Source organism: Helobdella robusta (assembly GCF_000326865.2).
Source record: "Helobdella robusta unplaced genomic scaffold HELROscaffold_8, whole genome shotgun sequence".
NCBI classification, from domain to species: domain Eukaryota; kingdom Metazoa; phylum Annelida; class Clitellata; order Rhynchobdellida; family Glossiphoniidae; genus Helobdella; species Helobdella robusta.
Window position 1 is genome coordinate 2,736,553 of NW_008705459.1, and position 18,442 is coordinate 2,754,994.

At 32.0% G+C, this 18,442-nt stretch overlaps 1 protein-coding gene across 1 annotated transcript; it reads left to right on the forward strand.

The window, feature by feature from the left end:
* Positions 1-8,967: 8,967 nt before the first annotated feature.
* HELRODRAFT_165596 (hypothetical protein) lies at positions 8,968-14,269 on the forward strand (the record flags this gene model as incomplete). Its single annotated transcript, XM_009032134.1, has 8 exons — positions 8,968-9,254; positions 10,112-10,300; positions 10,607-10,860; positions 11,473-11,670; positions 11,967-12,218; positions 12,620-13,189; positions 13,390-13,525; positions 13,981-14,269. 8 exons carry the CDS (start codon positions 8,968-8,970, stop codon positions 14,267-14,269), a joined length of 2,175 nt encoding a protein of 724 aa, XP_009030382.1.
* Positions 14,270-18,442: the final 4,173 nt, after the last annotated feature.

Below are 18,442 nucleotides of genomic sequence, written 5' to 3' on the forward strand. Positions count from 1 at the left end.
GTGATTAGGCTGATGATGATGATAATTAGAAATAGAAAAATGATGTCAAGGCATTGGTGAGTGAGAATAAAGACATGATAAATATTATTTCAAACACTGAACTTCACCATTGAAGAGAAAATGACAAAGAAAACAACAAAATACACAAACACACACCACACACACACACAAAGTACACACCAAGCATACACATAAACACACAGACACACACACAGTCACACACACACACACACACACACCCACACAGACAAACTACAAACATACATCGAGCGTAAACGCATTTTTTATTCAATTTGGCACCTTTGCAAACTTAGACAACAAACGAACTTTCATTCCCAAAGGAAAGGTTCACAAAGGTACCATTTAAAAACTTCCGTTTATCATCAGGCGAATTTTTGTTGCGTTAGTTTTTTGTCGACGGATGCCAGGACAGCCATATGGTGCCTTTTTAAAGATGACAATGATGATGAGAATGATAGAAATAATGCTGATTGATGTGGTGATGACGATGTGATGATGACGAAGTGATGAGGGTTGAAACGACGAAAATATTGTTTACAAAAATGTTAAGAAAGTACAAAGAATGGGAAAAACTTTGAAAGTGCAAGACCAATATAACAATGATGACGATAATGACGGTGATGACAATTTTTACTCTGGGATAAAATGATAAGGAATATAAAAATGATGATAAAAATGATAAAACATACAATTAATAATTGTGACCAAAGAATTGAGATGTAACAGTGACGCATTCAATTTCTTAGCGATGTGACGTCAACAATTGCAAAATGCGCGAACGTGAAAATTACAAAAGAAAATGTTTCAAGATACCAACCGCGAATTTGTCCACTTCCGGCCATTTCACGATAATGACGTCATCATTACCTCCAGTGGCGTGACATGACGTTCTGTTGGTTGGCGTCAAAATGGATTTGTTGGAATCATCCAGGACCGTGGAAAAAGCAGCAGCTGGAAAAACGAGTAGAGATAATAGGAGAAGACTTAGTAATGATGAGGATGATGATGATGACGTCAAAAATGTTGATGTCATCTTGATGTATGACATTTAAAAAATCTTAATAGAATATATTATTTAAATTTAAATCGATTTATATTACGTTCACTGCAAACAACGTCGCCAGCTGCTATTCGCATTATATTTAACACAATTAATTTAGTTTTTTAATAATGTAATTATTTAATATAATCAAAAAGATTTTTGTTGGAATTCATAAATTTTAACAAAAATCAGCTTTAATACATAATTTTAATTATTGTCTCAAAATTTGTAGAGTCGTCATCAATGTTAATCACAGCATCCAAAAAAAAACATGAAAAAGTTTATGCATTATTCAATACAAAATGAATGCAAATGCTTGTAATCGAACATACATAGGAGCAGTCATACATACATGGGTATATATACATATATATATATATATATATATATATATATATATATATATATATATATATATACATACATATATGCATCATACATACATACATACATACATACATAACATACATACATACATATGTACATACGTACGTACGTACATACATATGTGTATGTACTAACAACGTACATACGTAAGTACATACACGCATGCATATCCTGTCTGTCCTGTAAACAAAATGATCTTCCTACTTGCTCAACCAGTTTAAATCAGGGAATGCCAATAAAAATAAACGATACAAAACAATACAAAATGAAACTAAACGATACAAAACGATACAAAAAGATACAAAACAATACAAAAAACACTAAACATTACTGATTTATACTGAATTTAACTCAAAAACAACACCAAACAATAATATAAAAAACAGTTTATATTAAAAAAACAAGCTTTTATGAAATTTTTCATACAAATACTTAGTACGAAACGCACACATGCATGTTGTATATGTCAGTGTATTTTTGTGTTTTAATACGCGAGGGTATTTTTGCTTGTTTTTATATTCTATAAAATGATCTGATCATGCTTGCGATTATACATTTGGTTGGGTATAAGTAATTGAAATCGTTCATTGTTGTGCTTTTGATATAGGAGATTTAATCAAATATATTTTTGTACCTTTTCTGTAAATTATTTTTCAATAAAAATCTATAGACTATGGTGTTTTTTTTCACATTTTGCAAGAATCTGTGTAATCACAAACTACCCTTCATGGATGTTTGTGTGTACGTGTGTGTGTGTGTTGGTGTTTATTTGTTTATGTGTGTATGTTTATGTATTTATATGTGTGTGTATGTATGTAAGTATGTGTATGTTTGTATGCGTGTGTTTGTATTTTTGCAAATGTTTTAATTTTAAACGTGTTTATAACTTTCTATGTGTATAGAAAAACAATGGTATGCCTACCTGAACGTGTCTTTCAAATCAATTTGATATCTGAAGATGCATGCATGCATGCATGTTTGTGTGCATTCATGCATGTTTGCGAAAGATTGTGAGGAAAATGACGACGACGATGATAGCGATGAAATTTATGATGGTACTGATAACGTTTAGTCCGTCGTGCTGGTTTAGATGATATAAAGGACGAATGCCGGCAACACCATCTGACTGAGGTGGTTTGGTCATGTCAAACGAAGTGGAAACAGTGCCATGACTTTTTTTGCAGATGTTGAAGTACCTGGCACTCGTCCCAAAGGCCGTCCAAAGAAGTTCTGGTAGAAAACAATCGAGCAAGACATGAAAGCTCTATATTTAAATAAAATGGATACAACTGATCGTCTAATTTGGCGCAAAAAATTGATGGCAATGAAAACAACGTCCTACCTCGGGAAACTGGGTCTCTGGATGCAAAACGAAGATTGATTGGTTAATTGATTGATTGATAACGTTTAGTGGGTAAATTTGATTGTGGTAAGTATTAAGCTGATGACAATGATAAATTCAACAATGAGAAAGACAATGATGATAATAATCTATATGACGATGATGACTGATGTTAAAATAACGATGATGATGACGATGATGGCGATGATGATGACGGAAACTCTGACGTCATCGATCGATAATCACATGATCCTGCATTTCTATTTATAATACGTTTTTTGAACGTCCTTGATTTTCATTCTATCTCTGCACTTTTTTTTCTTCCTTCTTCGTTTTCACTCTCTCTCTCTCTCTCTCTCTCTCTCTCTTTCTCTTTTCTTTCTTTCTAATTTTCTTCCTATCTTTCTATCTATTTTTCTTTTATTTTCAATATTTCTCATATATCTCTTTCTTTCTGTCTTGTCTATCCTTCTTTTTTTTTTGCTTCTCGCAAACAATCGGGCTCTGTTTTATATTTCATGTATGATTTCAGTTCTATTATTTTTTTTCATTTATTCTCAGTTTTTTTTTCTCTCTCTCTCTCTCTCTCTCTCTCTCTTCATAATTCTAAAAAATCACAATGACGTCACGACGTGGCGTGCTCTCATTGTTTTGTTTCGCGATGTTTTTCCTTCAACTTGTTATTATCATCATTGCATTTCGTTTCTTGTGTATTTTTTAGCCTTCAGATGTTTCTTTTCTTTCAGAGTTCACGATATTTTTATTATTTTTGCTGTCAAATACCTTCAATATTGTGATATTGTTGGCAGAAATGTTGATGTCATCAGTGCTTTGTTGCTGTATTTAATGTCATTAGGGAAAGATATAACTTTAAATTTATATTGCTTACATATTTTTTTAAAACGCTTAATTTTAAATTGCAATTGAATAGACATTAAATAAATGTTAAAATATCAACGATAACGGTGCAATTGACGTAAGGTAAGCAATGTCTTTGAACACTAATGCCAAATTGAAAAGCCAAAAAAACCCAGTTAGTACAGACATTGGTCAAACCATTGGAACGACAAAACACGACATTTTTGTATTGACCCTGACACCTGAGGAATCGGAATTTTTTAAACATGGATTTTCTTCTCAGGGTATCAACAAATTATTTTCTAACACTCGATCGGATTGGATTGGTGTGTTTTGATTGACGTAGTTACGAAAAGACAAAATAATTAAACTTCATCTCTTTTCCGAGAAGTGCAACGTTACAAAAAATTCCAATTATATGACACAAAGTCATCAACAAAAATGTTATCATCATTGATAACAACACTGACAACAACACTGACAACAACACTGACAACAACAACAACCAAACCTTAGCAACAACAACTACATCGTCAACAAAACATTAGCAACAACAATAAGACATTAACAACAACAACAACAACATCACATAACTATAGTTGCAATCACATGACGCACACAAACGCCCATCCATGCAAGCGTACATTTAATCAGGCCTTATTGATCGATACCAACTACCATGCCAAATTACGTACAACAGTAATAAAAATTTCAACATTATTACTAATTGCACAACAGTATTTGTAGTATTTGCAGTAGAATTTGTGGTAGTATTAGTAATTATTGAATCAGTAGAAAACATTTCTTAAATATACACAATATTAAAAAAAATTTAAATTAATATTTGCTCTTTATAAAAGATGGCAGAGCAGTAATTGTGTGCTATGAAGCTGTAAAATAAGATGTATTACCGACACGGTAAGCTCATACAGACGTGCGTATGATTATAAAATTATACGCTGACTCGAGCCCTGTGTATTGGGTTTGCGTATTCGTATTGCGTACTGTGTTGTTGTACCGTATGCGAGTGTCTTCGTGTATGGGAGTATTTATTTTCACGTCATGGTATATCATTATATGTCATAATTTAATAGTTGATCGTAACTTTAACCATGTTGTGTCTCTACAAATATTTCTAGTCAAGCATTGCAAAAAATCAGTGAACATAAAGTAACGTTTAGGTATTGACAGTGTTGGTTGAAAATGCATTTGCACGTATTGATGAACGTGCAAAAAAATATTATATACGCGAGTTGATTGCGACTTGTTGGATGAATCACTCGATGGTGCAGATGCGTGCGTACGTTAATGTATACAACGCCGCACACTATATCTTAATTAAAGTTATACAGTTTTCCCCCCCACACACACACACACACGCACACACACACACCCACACACACATACACGCACACACCCAGACGCAAACACACCAAACGCAAACACACTACACACACCAGACGCACTCACATGCACAAAAGAAAAAGACTGTCAAACACATACATACAAAAACAGTCACACACGTACGTTGTTATACGTTTTCATGCATTATTTAGGACAAACCTAATCTGAATGAATTACATACACACACACACTATCATATAACAATGGTATCATATAACATGTACAATGTACATCTATGTCAAACATATATCGTCATTAATTCGGCTACGCACGTATATACGTATATTCATAGAGTTGTGAGTATGACACATATTCACTTGTACGCATACAAATACATTCGTCCCAATACACACTGACATACAAACACACACACACACACAAACACACACACACATGCATATAAAGATGGATACACACTCACATACAAACTCACACACCAACACACACACGCATACACACATTTACAAATACATTCGTCCCAATACACACTGACATACACACACACACACACACACATGCATATAAAGATGCATACACACTCACATACAAACTCACACACCAACACACACACGCATACACACATTTAAATTGGGATAAACTCGGACAGAACTTTTTCTATGAAAGGTATGGTGTGGAATTAAGTGAACAATATTATTTGGTGACGATGATGAAGAAGAAGAAGAAAATGATGATGATGAAGATAATGATGATAATGTTTATCAAGATGTTGACTAGACGATAATGAGTAGAGGTTGATGATGAAGATGACGATGGTGATGACAAACATAGCCAAAATACTATAGAACATTGATATGACAAAAAATTTATCAACATGATGAAAGTGATCACAATTTCATCACCAGTTACATTTTCAATGACACCATATTCAACAATGAAAATACCATTCATAGATTGTTCAAATCTATGAATGGTATACACACACACACACACACATATATATATATATATGTGTGTGTGTGTGTATATATATATATATATATATATATATATGTGTGTGTGTGTGTGTGTGTTTGTATGTGTGTGCATATATATCTGTATATGCATATGCTTACTCGCTTATATTGTTTGTATACGGCGTATAAATGGGACGAATTCATTCGCTGCCCCAAAGAAAATGAAATCGTTTTTTCTCATTTTTGAATAATAAAATCAGTAAAGAGATTTTCAACGATGCGTGATACGACATAAGTTAGTGGATGATTAACTGATGAGAATAATTAACTAGTCATCGTACCGGGCAGTTTCATTTTGAATAAAAACTACATCTATTTATTCACAAGATACTTTTATTTCTCTATACTGTCTGAATACAAATGACGAATTCTCATTTAATTACTAAAAGGTTCGTTACTTTTACTTAAATAATCTTTTTTTAAATTTTATTTTATTTCATTTTAAAAATAATTTTAATGCAAAAGATTGGTAATACACAAATGAAACATTCATTCGGAAGCATTATCGCTACTCAAATTTACAAAATTTTCATTTGCAATTTTTTTGTTAATATTCTTCAGAGGTAAAAACATTACACAGAGTATCATAACCATTACACAAATTCCGTACATTTTATAAATTGTACGTATATACATGTATGTATATGTACTTAAATAGTAATTTTCTTACATTTGTATTCATTCATTCGTTCATTCGTTCATTCATCCCTTAATTCATCAGCTTTATCTATTCGTTACTTCATAAAGTTTCTTGTTTTTTGATGACTTTGATAGGAACATCAGGGTACGTGTTGATGACTTTGAACAAATTTGATACAAACATCAGGGTACGTGTTTTTGTATGCGTATGTACTTAGTAGCACACTATCTTCAGTACCTTTTTTATCAGGCCTGGTTTAGTTAGGCATGAAGATGTTCTCAATAGGTAACATGTTGCTTTTAGACATTCACTGGTACCATATTTTGCAGTCATTTTCATGTCCATTATTTCGGCTATGTTACTTATAAACTGTTTTTCAACAAATTTCTGAAAACTTATTTGAGATTATTTTGTCTGCATAAAATTTATGTGTTAACGTGTGTGTTTGTGCATGTGTGCGTGTACATAGACACCAAACATGTAAAAGTGCACACATGCAAAAAAACCAGCATACGCACCTGTATATTTATTTTCATATGAGACCACAGGAGTGCACAAAGCGTGTACACACATCGTACGCGTTTGCAGCGAATATGGAAAACAACTATCATGAAAGGATGTCAACCCAGCAAAATGAACGAAAGATGTGAGATGAGAACATCTTTGAATGTGCACATAAAAATGTTTTCCTACAACCATTCCATCGTCACCACACGTCTACATACGTTCTAATTTATTTTCCCCATCACTATTTTGCTATTCTTTAAACATTTTTCGGACTTTATATTTTTTCAGCATTTGAAAAAATGTTACTTCATGAAATCATTCATTCGATCAATTTAACAAACTTCTTTGGCTTGTTTCCCATTATTTGCTTTGCAAGTTTATTTTCGGCCAAATGTTTTTGAATGCCAGTAAGTAGAGTGTGTGTGTGTGTGTCTGTGTTGTTGTGTATATCTGTGTGTGTTGTTTTGCTGTGTGTGTGCTTGTTTCTGTGTGTGTCTGATAGTCGTTTGCATTTTTATACTGCGTTTCAATCTGTGTGAATATTTTGCTTCTGTAATCTCGGTTATCTGATTAGATGCATTCAAAGTTTCATGTTTATTGTTTCACCTCTGATTCAAAAACATGCTAGCACGTTTGTCTCAATAGGAATGCGCGTAGATGGTTGTATGTTGCTGTATTTCAGTGTAAGTTCCAACTGTATCACGTCTCCTTGCTTGCTTGCATTGATGTAATATAAACCGATATTTCATTAATTAGTTTCAATTCTACTGGTGATTTATTTTTAACAATTTCATGTATTCATTCGATTGTATATACAAACATACCTTACATTACACCCAAAAACACACAGTTGTACACAACTTTATATGCACAACAATATGTGTACAGCATATATCTCTTATTGATTTTTATGACTTTTTGTTCTATGGTCAGTTGGTTGGCCGGTATATCGGTTGGTTGTCTGTAGAGTTTTTGTTCTACGCTGGGTGATAAATAGTGAACATGATTTTTTTTCCTGTTTCTTGCTCGGTGAATATTTCGTTTCTTATTTATATGTGTTTGATATTTATTCTGTCAATGATGAGTGAATTTGGATGCATGAATAATGTACCTCTATGAGTTTGTGTATGTGTATTTGTGCATGTTTGTCTGTATGTGTGTGTGTGTGCTTGTGTATGCGTTCTACACACACTCATATATACACATACGAATTAACGTATTACCCAAAAAATGTGTACCTAAATCGTTAATTTTTTCATATATTAAAATAGTGCGACTCATTTATCACGGCTATGTTAATGTTGATGATTGTGCTGGTGGGGTAGATACGTTCAATAATTACAGAAACTTATTGAAAAATGGATTTTAAAATAATTTAGTAGTAACTAGGTAATAAAAGTTCAGTGAAGATTTAAATTATTTGCAATGTTTATTTCATTTCATTTTCAAAATATTACTCCTTACTGCATCTTTTATTAGTATCACTGTCGTCTTATAGTACAACTTATATTTCCATTCTGTCCGTCATTTTAATTCAATCTGAAGTTGCATCACTCATTTTATGTCTGCTGATTTAATGACCTCTACAACCATCTTCATAGTTTAATTGTCGTTGTTTAATTTAAAAATAACCACTCAACAACTACAACAACAACAACAATAATGATATTAATAATAATAACAACGATACATGCTGCAGATAAAACCGACATTCAACAAAACAACTATCCAACAAACTAAAGTAAAATTATAAAACAACAAAATTGCTCATCTTTCTCGAAACAACAACAACATGTTTGACAACAACAACAACAACAACAACAGTAGCAGTGACATCCCAATCACAACAAACAACGACGACAACAACGAAGAAACTCACCACAACTACTTCTACAGCAACAACATCAAAACCAACAACAACACTCTCATACACTACAAAGATTTTCTGCCATGGTCTCCAGCTAACGATAATTTCCTTAAATCCAACTCGCATTCCGACAACAACTTCATCTCGAATAATGGCGCCAACTTGGCAATTAACGTCTGCGATTCTCTTTGGGAAAAATCTGAAAACTTTACGTGAGACTTGTTTCCCTGGATATTTTTTTATCTTTTTTAAAATTCCATCTAGATTTTTTCATTTTATTCATTATAATTTTTTTTTAATTTCTTTCAGCTTTTCAATAATTCATATAAAAATATTTTTGCCGCAAAATTGAATTAATAACAGTGCCATTATAGATATAATTACTGAAGTAAAAAATAGTAGCAAATAAACTTGTATTGATAGTGAAATCATTAAATAACATTAGAAAGTTAAATAGGTTTTCTCTTAATAAATATACTTCCTTCAGAGCTATCAATTTTTTGCACAAACAAACACACACATACACCACACGCACACACACACACACACAAACACAAACATTACAAACACATCACACACACACATATCTCTCACATACAGACACACACACACAAACACGTACGTCACATCGCGTGAAAACCTAGTTTTATCTATATTGTATAAAAAAGTAAAAGCTTGAAAACGGTCACAGGACCTCAGGCTCAGGTGCCTTTAACCTTTAACCTTTCACCGTGATGATAATATCATAACAAATACAAATGAAACATGACAATAAATAATAATAATGATAATAATAATAATTTAAAAATCAGAAGTTTTAGTGCAAGCATGGATTGTTATAGAGCAACTGCTTTTGAATTATTCACACCGTTCACGGCATTGCTACACGGCAATATTTATATTGATGACGCGTTTCAATAAAAACAGTGAATTTAACGATTCCGCAATGAAAAAAATCAACACAAATAGTAAAATATAGAATAAGAACATTAAAACTTTGAATAAAAATCACAACAATCATTAACAACAACTTAAAAATTTAAAAAACTTATAAAATTCATCCAAAAAGGAAAATTGTCGAGAGAGCCTCTGATTGGCTGGCCAAATCCGATGGCGCCATCCAATTAAAATCTTGCGAAACGATCACGTGGATGACTGATGACGAAAAGAAGATGGTGGATACCGGAAGTGGGATGGCTCTTGTGGGGTCCAGGAGCTTGGAAGAGGGGAAAAGCACGTACTTTGCTAGAGGGTTGAGGTTGTCATGATAACGATCTTGATGATGGAGATGATGGTGATGAAATTGGTTATAATGACGGTGACGATGATGATAACAATTATGATGATAGTGATGATGTCGATGACAATAAGGAATTTGATGATGGTGATGACGATGATGATGAGGATAATGATTACAATGACGATGACGGTGATGATGTGATGGTGATTTTAATTAGCGATAATACAGATAATAATAATAATAATAATAATAATAATAATAATAATAATAATAATAATAATAATAATAATAACGGTGACAATGACGTCATTTCCCCTCTAACAGATTGTGGTACTCATGCAGCTCTGAAATAAATTCCTCGACTGCCATTACCATCCCCACCAACACCAACAACAACAACATCAATAACAACAATAACATGAAAATAAAGACAAACAAACGTCAACAGCAGCAACAACAACAGCAACAGCAACGTCACGTGACATTATATCATACTGACGTCATACCGGAAAAGTTTGAGAGGATTCAGGATCTGGTCGTCAGGATGAACAAAAAAATAAATAACAAAAACGTCAAAGGTGAACTTTTATCTAGTGAAAACGAAAATAATTTTGAAATTTTATTATTCGTAATATTAGTGGTAGCGGTAGTAGTAGTATCAGTAGTAGTTGCAGCAGTTGCAGCAGTAGTAATAGCAGTTGTAGTAGTAGTATTGTTATTTTTTTGCACAATCACATCGAATTCAGATATCTTACAGTAAGTATACCTATTATACCATTTCATTTCATTATATTTCATTATACCTACTGCAGTAGGTATAATGAAATGACGTTTATATTATAAAAATGCACTGTCATTAGTTTATATAGCAGTATATATAATACTGATACTACTTAGTATTATTACTAATAATTTTTTTGTTATTTAATACGCAAATTTTTTATATCGCTAAATTGTTTTAAAAATTCTTCATGTTTAAATGGTTGTAAAGCAAAATTTTTGCTCTGCTAAAAAAGCTGTAACTTTCACCTTTTATAAAATTAAAAAAGGTTTTTGTCATTATATTTAAAAAAATAAAACACAAAAAATACAAAATCGAAAGATACCGAAAAAATACAAAAAGATATACAAAATATCCAAAAAATACAATACAGAGAAACACGATAACATCACCGATTTCCTAATCGCAGGTAAAATAATCTCCATGGAGACGGTAAACGTTCCATTGCGTCATAACCACCCCCAGTGTCACGTGACTAAGTGGAGTGAAGAGGTCAAGGTCGACAGCTGCCAGGTGCAGATTCTAAGGGTCTATCTCTTGAAGGAGAGTGACAAACAGCAGACCCTCTACGCTGAACAGCCCCAACAGCTCCACAAGTTGAATATAGGTCGTTTAGTAATAATTAGTCTCGGTGTCATTTGTCATCTAATGTTTTTTTTAACTTTTCAGTTTATTTGAATTTAAATATTTTTGTAATTTTTTTAGTAAATCTTTTTTTGTTAAACATTTAGTCTTATTTTAAATTCAAGAAGGCAATTTTCTTGAGTCGTAAAAAATTGTTAGTTTTAAATTGAATCACGTCATCTCAATATTTGATTTAAATAAATTTTTCAACTTAATGACGAAAAAACATATTGATATCAAATTATTTTCATGCTTGCCTATTGTTATTCTGTTATTCAGGTATTAAAGATTTCTTACCCCAAAAAACGAAATCGGGGTACGAACCATTTGAAATGTTCTTAAAAAGGCTGAACGACTTTTTAAAGCAAGACAACATTGAAAATATCAAGACAGCCACTACTGCTGCTACTACCGATGACACTACTGCTTCTAATACTACTACTACAACTACTGCTGCTAATACTAGTGGAGATGATAATGTATTAATTATCGTTTGCAATTTGCAGTCACTGTTAGTTCAGAAGATTCAAGGTACGCCAAGCAAAATTGAAGATATTTTTTTGAGATTTTGTTAACGCAACTATAATATTACCGGTTATAGCATGAGAATTATCAACAAAAATTATAACAATTCTATTTAAAAGATATACTTGATCATAATAATTTTGTTTGCAAGAATTAAATCAATTTTTTTATTTTGGCAAAAAATACTCTCAAACAGCAGAACAAATAATATTACCAACAGCATGCAAACTGATATTCCACAGCAGCAACAACGCTGATGCATTTATGAATGCATTAGACTACCATCAACATAATTAAGTCATTAAAACCATTAAAACATCAACACCATCAACAACAGCAGCCACAAAAACACCAACAACGGCCACAAAAACATCAACAACAGTCACAAAAAACTTCTCAAACAACAGATCCTCGAAACGAATCAGGTCCCATATCCTATTTCACCATTCCAGGAATAAGCAACAGCAACAACGATGAAAATCAACAACAACCACAACAGCAAAGCAACAGCAACCACGTGACTTACACGTTAAATCATGTTTCGAACAACAACAACAACGCTTTCATCAATAGCATCAACATGGACGACAACGATTTCAGAAGTCGTTCTGTTGAGATATTCCGCATCTTAAGACTCTACTATTTCACTGAAAAACAGTCAAAAAAGTCCTCAAAATCGCAAAATGCCAGTAACAAAAAATCAAAAAAGGCCGCGAAAACCAGCATCGCCGACGGTCAAATCGGCAAAATTCGAACGATAAAAGTTCAATATCCGTTCGATTCCGTGACGTACGAATCTTTCATTCCGGAAATGGTACATCACTCTGACGTCATCATCTGCATTGGAGATTGCCAGGTCAATCAAGGTGATGGAGACACTGTTGATGGCGTAAGCAAGAGCTGCAAATGTTTTGGCGGGAGTTTTGAAACGATCGATGTTCTTATGAAGAGAATTGCAGATTTCCTCAGAGTTTACGGTGAGTTTCTTCATAGATTAATTATAGTTATTGATGTTGATGATGTTTCTTACTGATCAGCCGAATGACTGAAATTAATTTCTTAGTTAATTTGCTTTCACTATTCTACCGATAAAATGTTAAAACCCATTTTTCATATAAGATAGTTCATATAATTTGAACATATTAAAGTGTGGTACGTTTAATTTCTATCAAAAAAGCTCATGAAGTAGTAAGCGTTGAAACGGTCATCAATCCAATGTCTCTGTACTATCCAGAGTATCAACATCAACAACAGACAAGACAACAACAGCAACATCAACAACAACAACAACAATTATATTTGTATACTATCCGGTATGTTTGTCTTTTTCTGATGATGTTGACTGGTAAACAGAAAATAAATGTATTTGATGAAAGTGATGATGGATGATGATGAAAATACCCGTAGAATATATCCCACAAAGTAACAGTTGTAAAGAAAATTAAGCACATAATGAGTAAAAGATGATGACAAGATGATAATGGAAGAGTTAATTAGTTAATTATGAATAAGCTCAGTCGCTCAGTCGCTTAAAAATTCTAAACCGTGTCTAACTTGTTTTAATGTCAATTTTCATCAATGAACTTCAACGAGTTACATAACATGGTTGTAGAAATAAAAAAAAACTTTGATGTATAATGCGATGACAAGCAAGCACGTTTTCACTAGGGCAGAGTATATAATGTTTAAAAAACGTACCAAAAAGGCACTTTTATGTATTGGAATTAATTTCCTAAACCAAATCACGATAATGATGTATTTTTTCCAGATTATACCTAACACAACAACAACAGCAGATGAACAACATCTCCGATCAACAGGACAAAGAGAATCTAACATTGTTGCCTAAACAACAACCGCAAACCTCAACAGTAGATCAGCAGCAAGAAAAAGAGCAGCTACTACAGCAGCAGCAACAGCAGCAGCAGCAAGGGGCGATTTTTTTGGGCAACGTGGTAACCAGGCAGTTTAAATATCGGTGGCTGGCCCTTGCGATATCGGCGTTCACTTGCATGGCGGTCATCGTCACCGTCAGCGTGGTTTATAGTAATCGCTAGATGGCAGAAAAAAAAAATTATTTTTCAAATCAAATGAATGAAGTTCTTTCTAGCTGAATGTTTTCAAATTGTTTGAATTAATGCCCTGCACTTCATTTTTGTCATTAATTTGGTATTTTGTACAAGGAAAATGAAGAGACTTCTTGGAAATTTATAACCGGTTGGCTAGGCCAGACTGACGTGAGATGAATGTTCAAAAATTTAAAAAAATTTGTAAAAACAAATCGTTGAATTGAAAAGTACTTGAAATTTTGTCTTTTTTCATTTTTTAATCATCACTCATTCAGCTTCTCACCACTTAACACTTACTTTATTACGATAGACTATTCAGACGAAAACTCCCTCGTCTCACTTCTTCATCAATTAAATTAATCACTAAATATCTATAAAAATCAACTACACATCAAACAATATATAAATAATAGCAGACTTTTTAAGAAATGATTTTAATACCATCCACACAAAAAAGTTATTGGAGCGTTTAAAAAAATAGATAGCAGGTCGATTTGAAGGCGAACAAATGAAAAGCTGAAGTTTGTCGAAGAAGAGCAAAAATAATGAAAATTTCAGTTGGAAAACTTATTGGCAACTGGAAAAAATCAAGGACTTCTGTGAAAATATTCAATGGCAGTTGTCATTGTTAGAGCAGAAATTATAACGTGACATGATTATCTATGAGACCATTCGTTTGGCTAATTAGCTATTATATCCGTTTCTCTATCATAAACTCACCCACCAATTCATTTATTAGAAACTATTCATTCATTAATTTATTTATCAATTCATCTTTTTTTCTATTCATCTAACCATACATCTATCCATCTATAAATTCATTCATTCACTCATCTATCGATCAACTCATCTATCGAATCCAATTCTTTTTTCCAATCCAATTATCTAGCCATTCATTCATCCATTTATTCCTTCACCTATTCTTATATATATTTTTTCATTCATTCATCTATTTTTTCATTCATCTCTCCATCCATTCATTCATTCACTCATTCCTTCTTTCATTCATTCACTTATCAATTCATCAACCCATTCATCAATCCATTCATCCATACCTTCGTCATGTTTAATTTTATCATATGCTTGCTTCAGGGCTCTCCAGAGTTCACGCTTCATAGTAGAGTGAGGAACTTAACGACTGTTTTATATGATAGCCATTGATTGTATTATTAACGGAAAGAATTTTATTGCAGTATAAAATATAATGACAATTATTGCAACTAGATTCTTAAATACATGAATGATATTTATAATGTATCAGAGGTCTGATTTTGTCTTTTTCTAGATTACATTTTTCACATTACAGTTAATTATCTTCTATACTATAATTTCACAATTCAATGCACCCTGCTCAATCATTTAATTAATCAGCATTTAATTGATGAAATAATTGTTTAATTAATTGATTGATCAACGGATTAACCGTTAATCATTCAATCAGCCAGTCAAATAATACAGTCATACGAATAATCATTCAACTAACCAATCTATCAATCAATCAACAAACCACCAACCGACCAGCTAGACAACAAATCAAACCACCAACCAACCAGTCAATCAATCAACCAATCATTCAATCAATCAATAGATCATTTATTCATTCAATCATTTAATCAATCAATCAATTAATTAATCAATCATTCATTCAATCATTCAATCAATCGATCGTTTAACTAACCAATCATTCAATCAATCGATCGTTTAACTAACCAATCATTCAATCAATCGATCATTCAACTAACCAATCATTCAATCAGTTGATTGCTTATTATGTGTTGCCTATGCCGTTATCTTAAATATTAGCGCGTATTTACAAATTGTTTCATTCTTTAAATATTTACAATCTATTTACAAACTATATTAAAATTTGTTTTGAGTACATAGTTTGTTGACTTTATTTAGTTATTTTCAAGTTTTTTTTAATGTCTGATCGTTTTTGTTGTTGATAGTTTTACAAATATTCATTTTCAAGTTTTAAAAGAATTTATATAAATTTTCTTAAATTCCAGTTTAACATGGATTTTTTTTCAATTATTTTATTTGATTTAATAATATGAAAAATTAAAAAAGTTCGTGTTGAAGTTTTTCAGAAAAAAAATAAATATACGAACATTTGAATGTGGCTTAGAAAATGATACTTTTGGTATATTTCTCAAGAGTTTCAACGAACGTGATCAGAAAATTGAAAATTTAAATAAAGAACATTTTTTACTTTTTTTTAAATGAAAAAAAGTAAATGAGAAACCAGTTTTTATTTTCATACTCAATGTGGTTCGCTTTCTTTCTTTCTTTCTTTCTTTCTTTCTTACGAAATTTTGGCACTAAGATGGGTTTAATTCCTTAAATTTTTAACTTTCTTATACTAGGTTAGTCAGCGTTTTAGTAGACATGAAAGTTTATTTATTTATTTTTTAATTTATCCACAATACACGCAGTAAATAAGCTGCGTTAGTAATGAACAAAAACACTGATGACGTGATACGATGATATGACTATGATATGATGACGACGATGACGACGATGATGACGATGATGTGATGATGACGACAATGATATGGCAATGATGATGATGATATGATGATGACGATGATGATGCGAGAATAATCGAATTGCGCTGTTATTTATTAATTGACTATTGTTATCTTTACAATATTTGTAGTCTTTGGATTTCAAATCGACTAGAAATACGTCCTACGTAGTCAGGTTTAAAAGTCAGGTTCCCAGCAGAAGAATCGAAGTTGCAAATGTGATTTACGTAGTCACTTGGATTAGTTTATTGTTTCTATTTTCTGTTGGCATTTAGAGAAACGTCTAGCAAAGTTTGAGTTTGAAGCGCTTGTTTGTGCTCATCTATCGGAAATCTTGAACCTACGGAATAACGAACACTTGACAGTCGTTGGAAGCCACGACACTGGTGTTGGAAATATAGAAATCCTATGAAAGCCAAGGATTTACAACAATACAACAAAAATATTTATTAAAAAATTTAGAAAATGATGAAACTAAAGCAAAAAATTTATTTATTAATATACACATTTGAAAAATAACGGCATGGATGCGTCTATGCATTCATGCATATTTGTATGATATACATGCATGTTAATTAGCATTCATGTATTTACTCATTTGTTTCTATGAGCGTTTTAATTTTATAAGAAGGAATTAACACATGCATTTTTGTACGTGAATATGTATTTGCATGCATGTATAAAATGCATGCACGCATTTATGTATATAAATGTATAAAACTATGCATTAATGCATTTTAACAACGTAGCGAAGAGTTACACACACACGCGCACACACATATACACATCTACTATTCAAAACGTGGAAACGAAGAATTTAATATAACCGGTTTACATCATTTCTCCATGCTCCAATATAAATAAAACTCGCTAAGATGCTAATGGACAGGGCGGCGGTGATGATGAAGAAGATGATGATGATGAAACCGATGGTGATGATAAAGTAGAGGATAATTAAACTGCTGAAGAGGACGACGATGATGATTATTATATTAAAGAAAAGATGATTGAAACGGAAGAGGATAATGATAAAGAAGATGCTGATGATGAGAAGGATGCTGATGGTGAGGATGACGGTTCAAGAGGGTTTTGAGATAGTGAAAATTTAGAATAGAAAATAGAAATTGCTATAGAAAATGAAGAAAATGATGATGGAATTGGTGATAATGACGATGATGTAAATGATGATGGCGATGATGAAGATGATGACAGTATAATAAAGAACAACAGTAAAAATGATAAATAAAAAGAAATAAAAAGAAAGAAAGTAAGAAAGATTCTGCGAATAAAGTTTTAATATTACGTATTCTCATAAAGTTATTTCCTAAAATTAAAAAAACCAACTAGATCATAATGTTTATATGTTCAATATCATCAATATTCACTGTTATTTTTCTTATAAATTTAGAAAATCGTTCAACATGAATAGAAATGCTTAAGTTTCACAAACTAAAAATTTTTTAAATTATTTTAGAAACCCCAAAAGTCAAACACACGCAGTCTAATTAAAATTTTTTTCGATTAAACTAATCCGAGAAATTTCTAATTTATTCAAAAACATTTTCAAAATTAGTTGAAAATTTTGAAAAATTGAAAAATAAATATGATAATAAATAAAGCATAAAGTAAAACA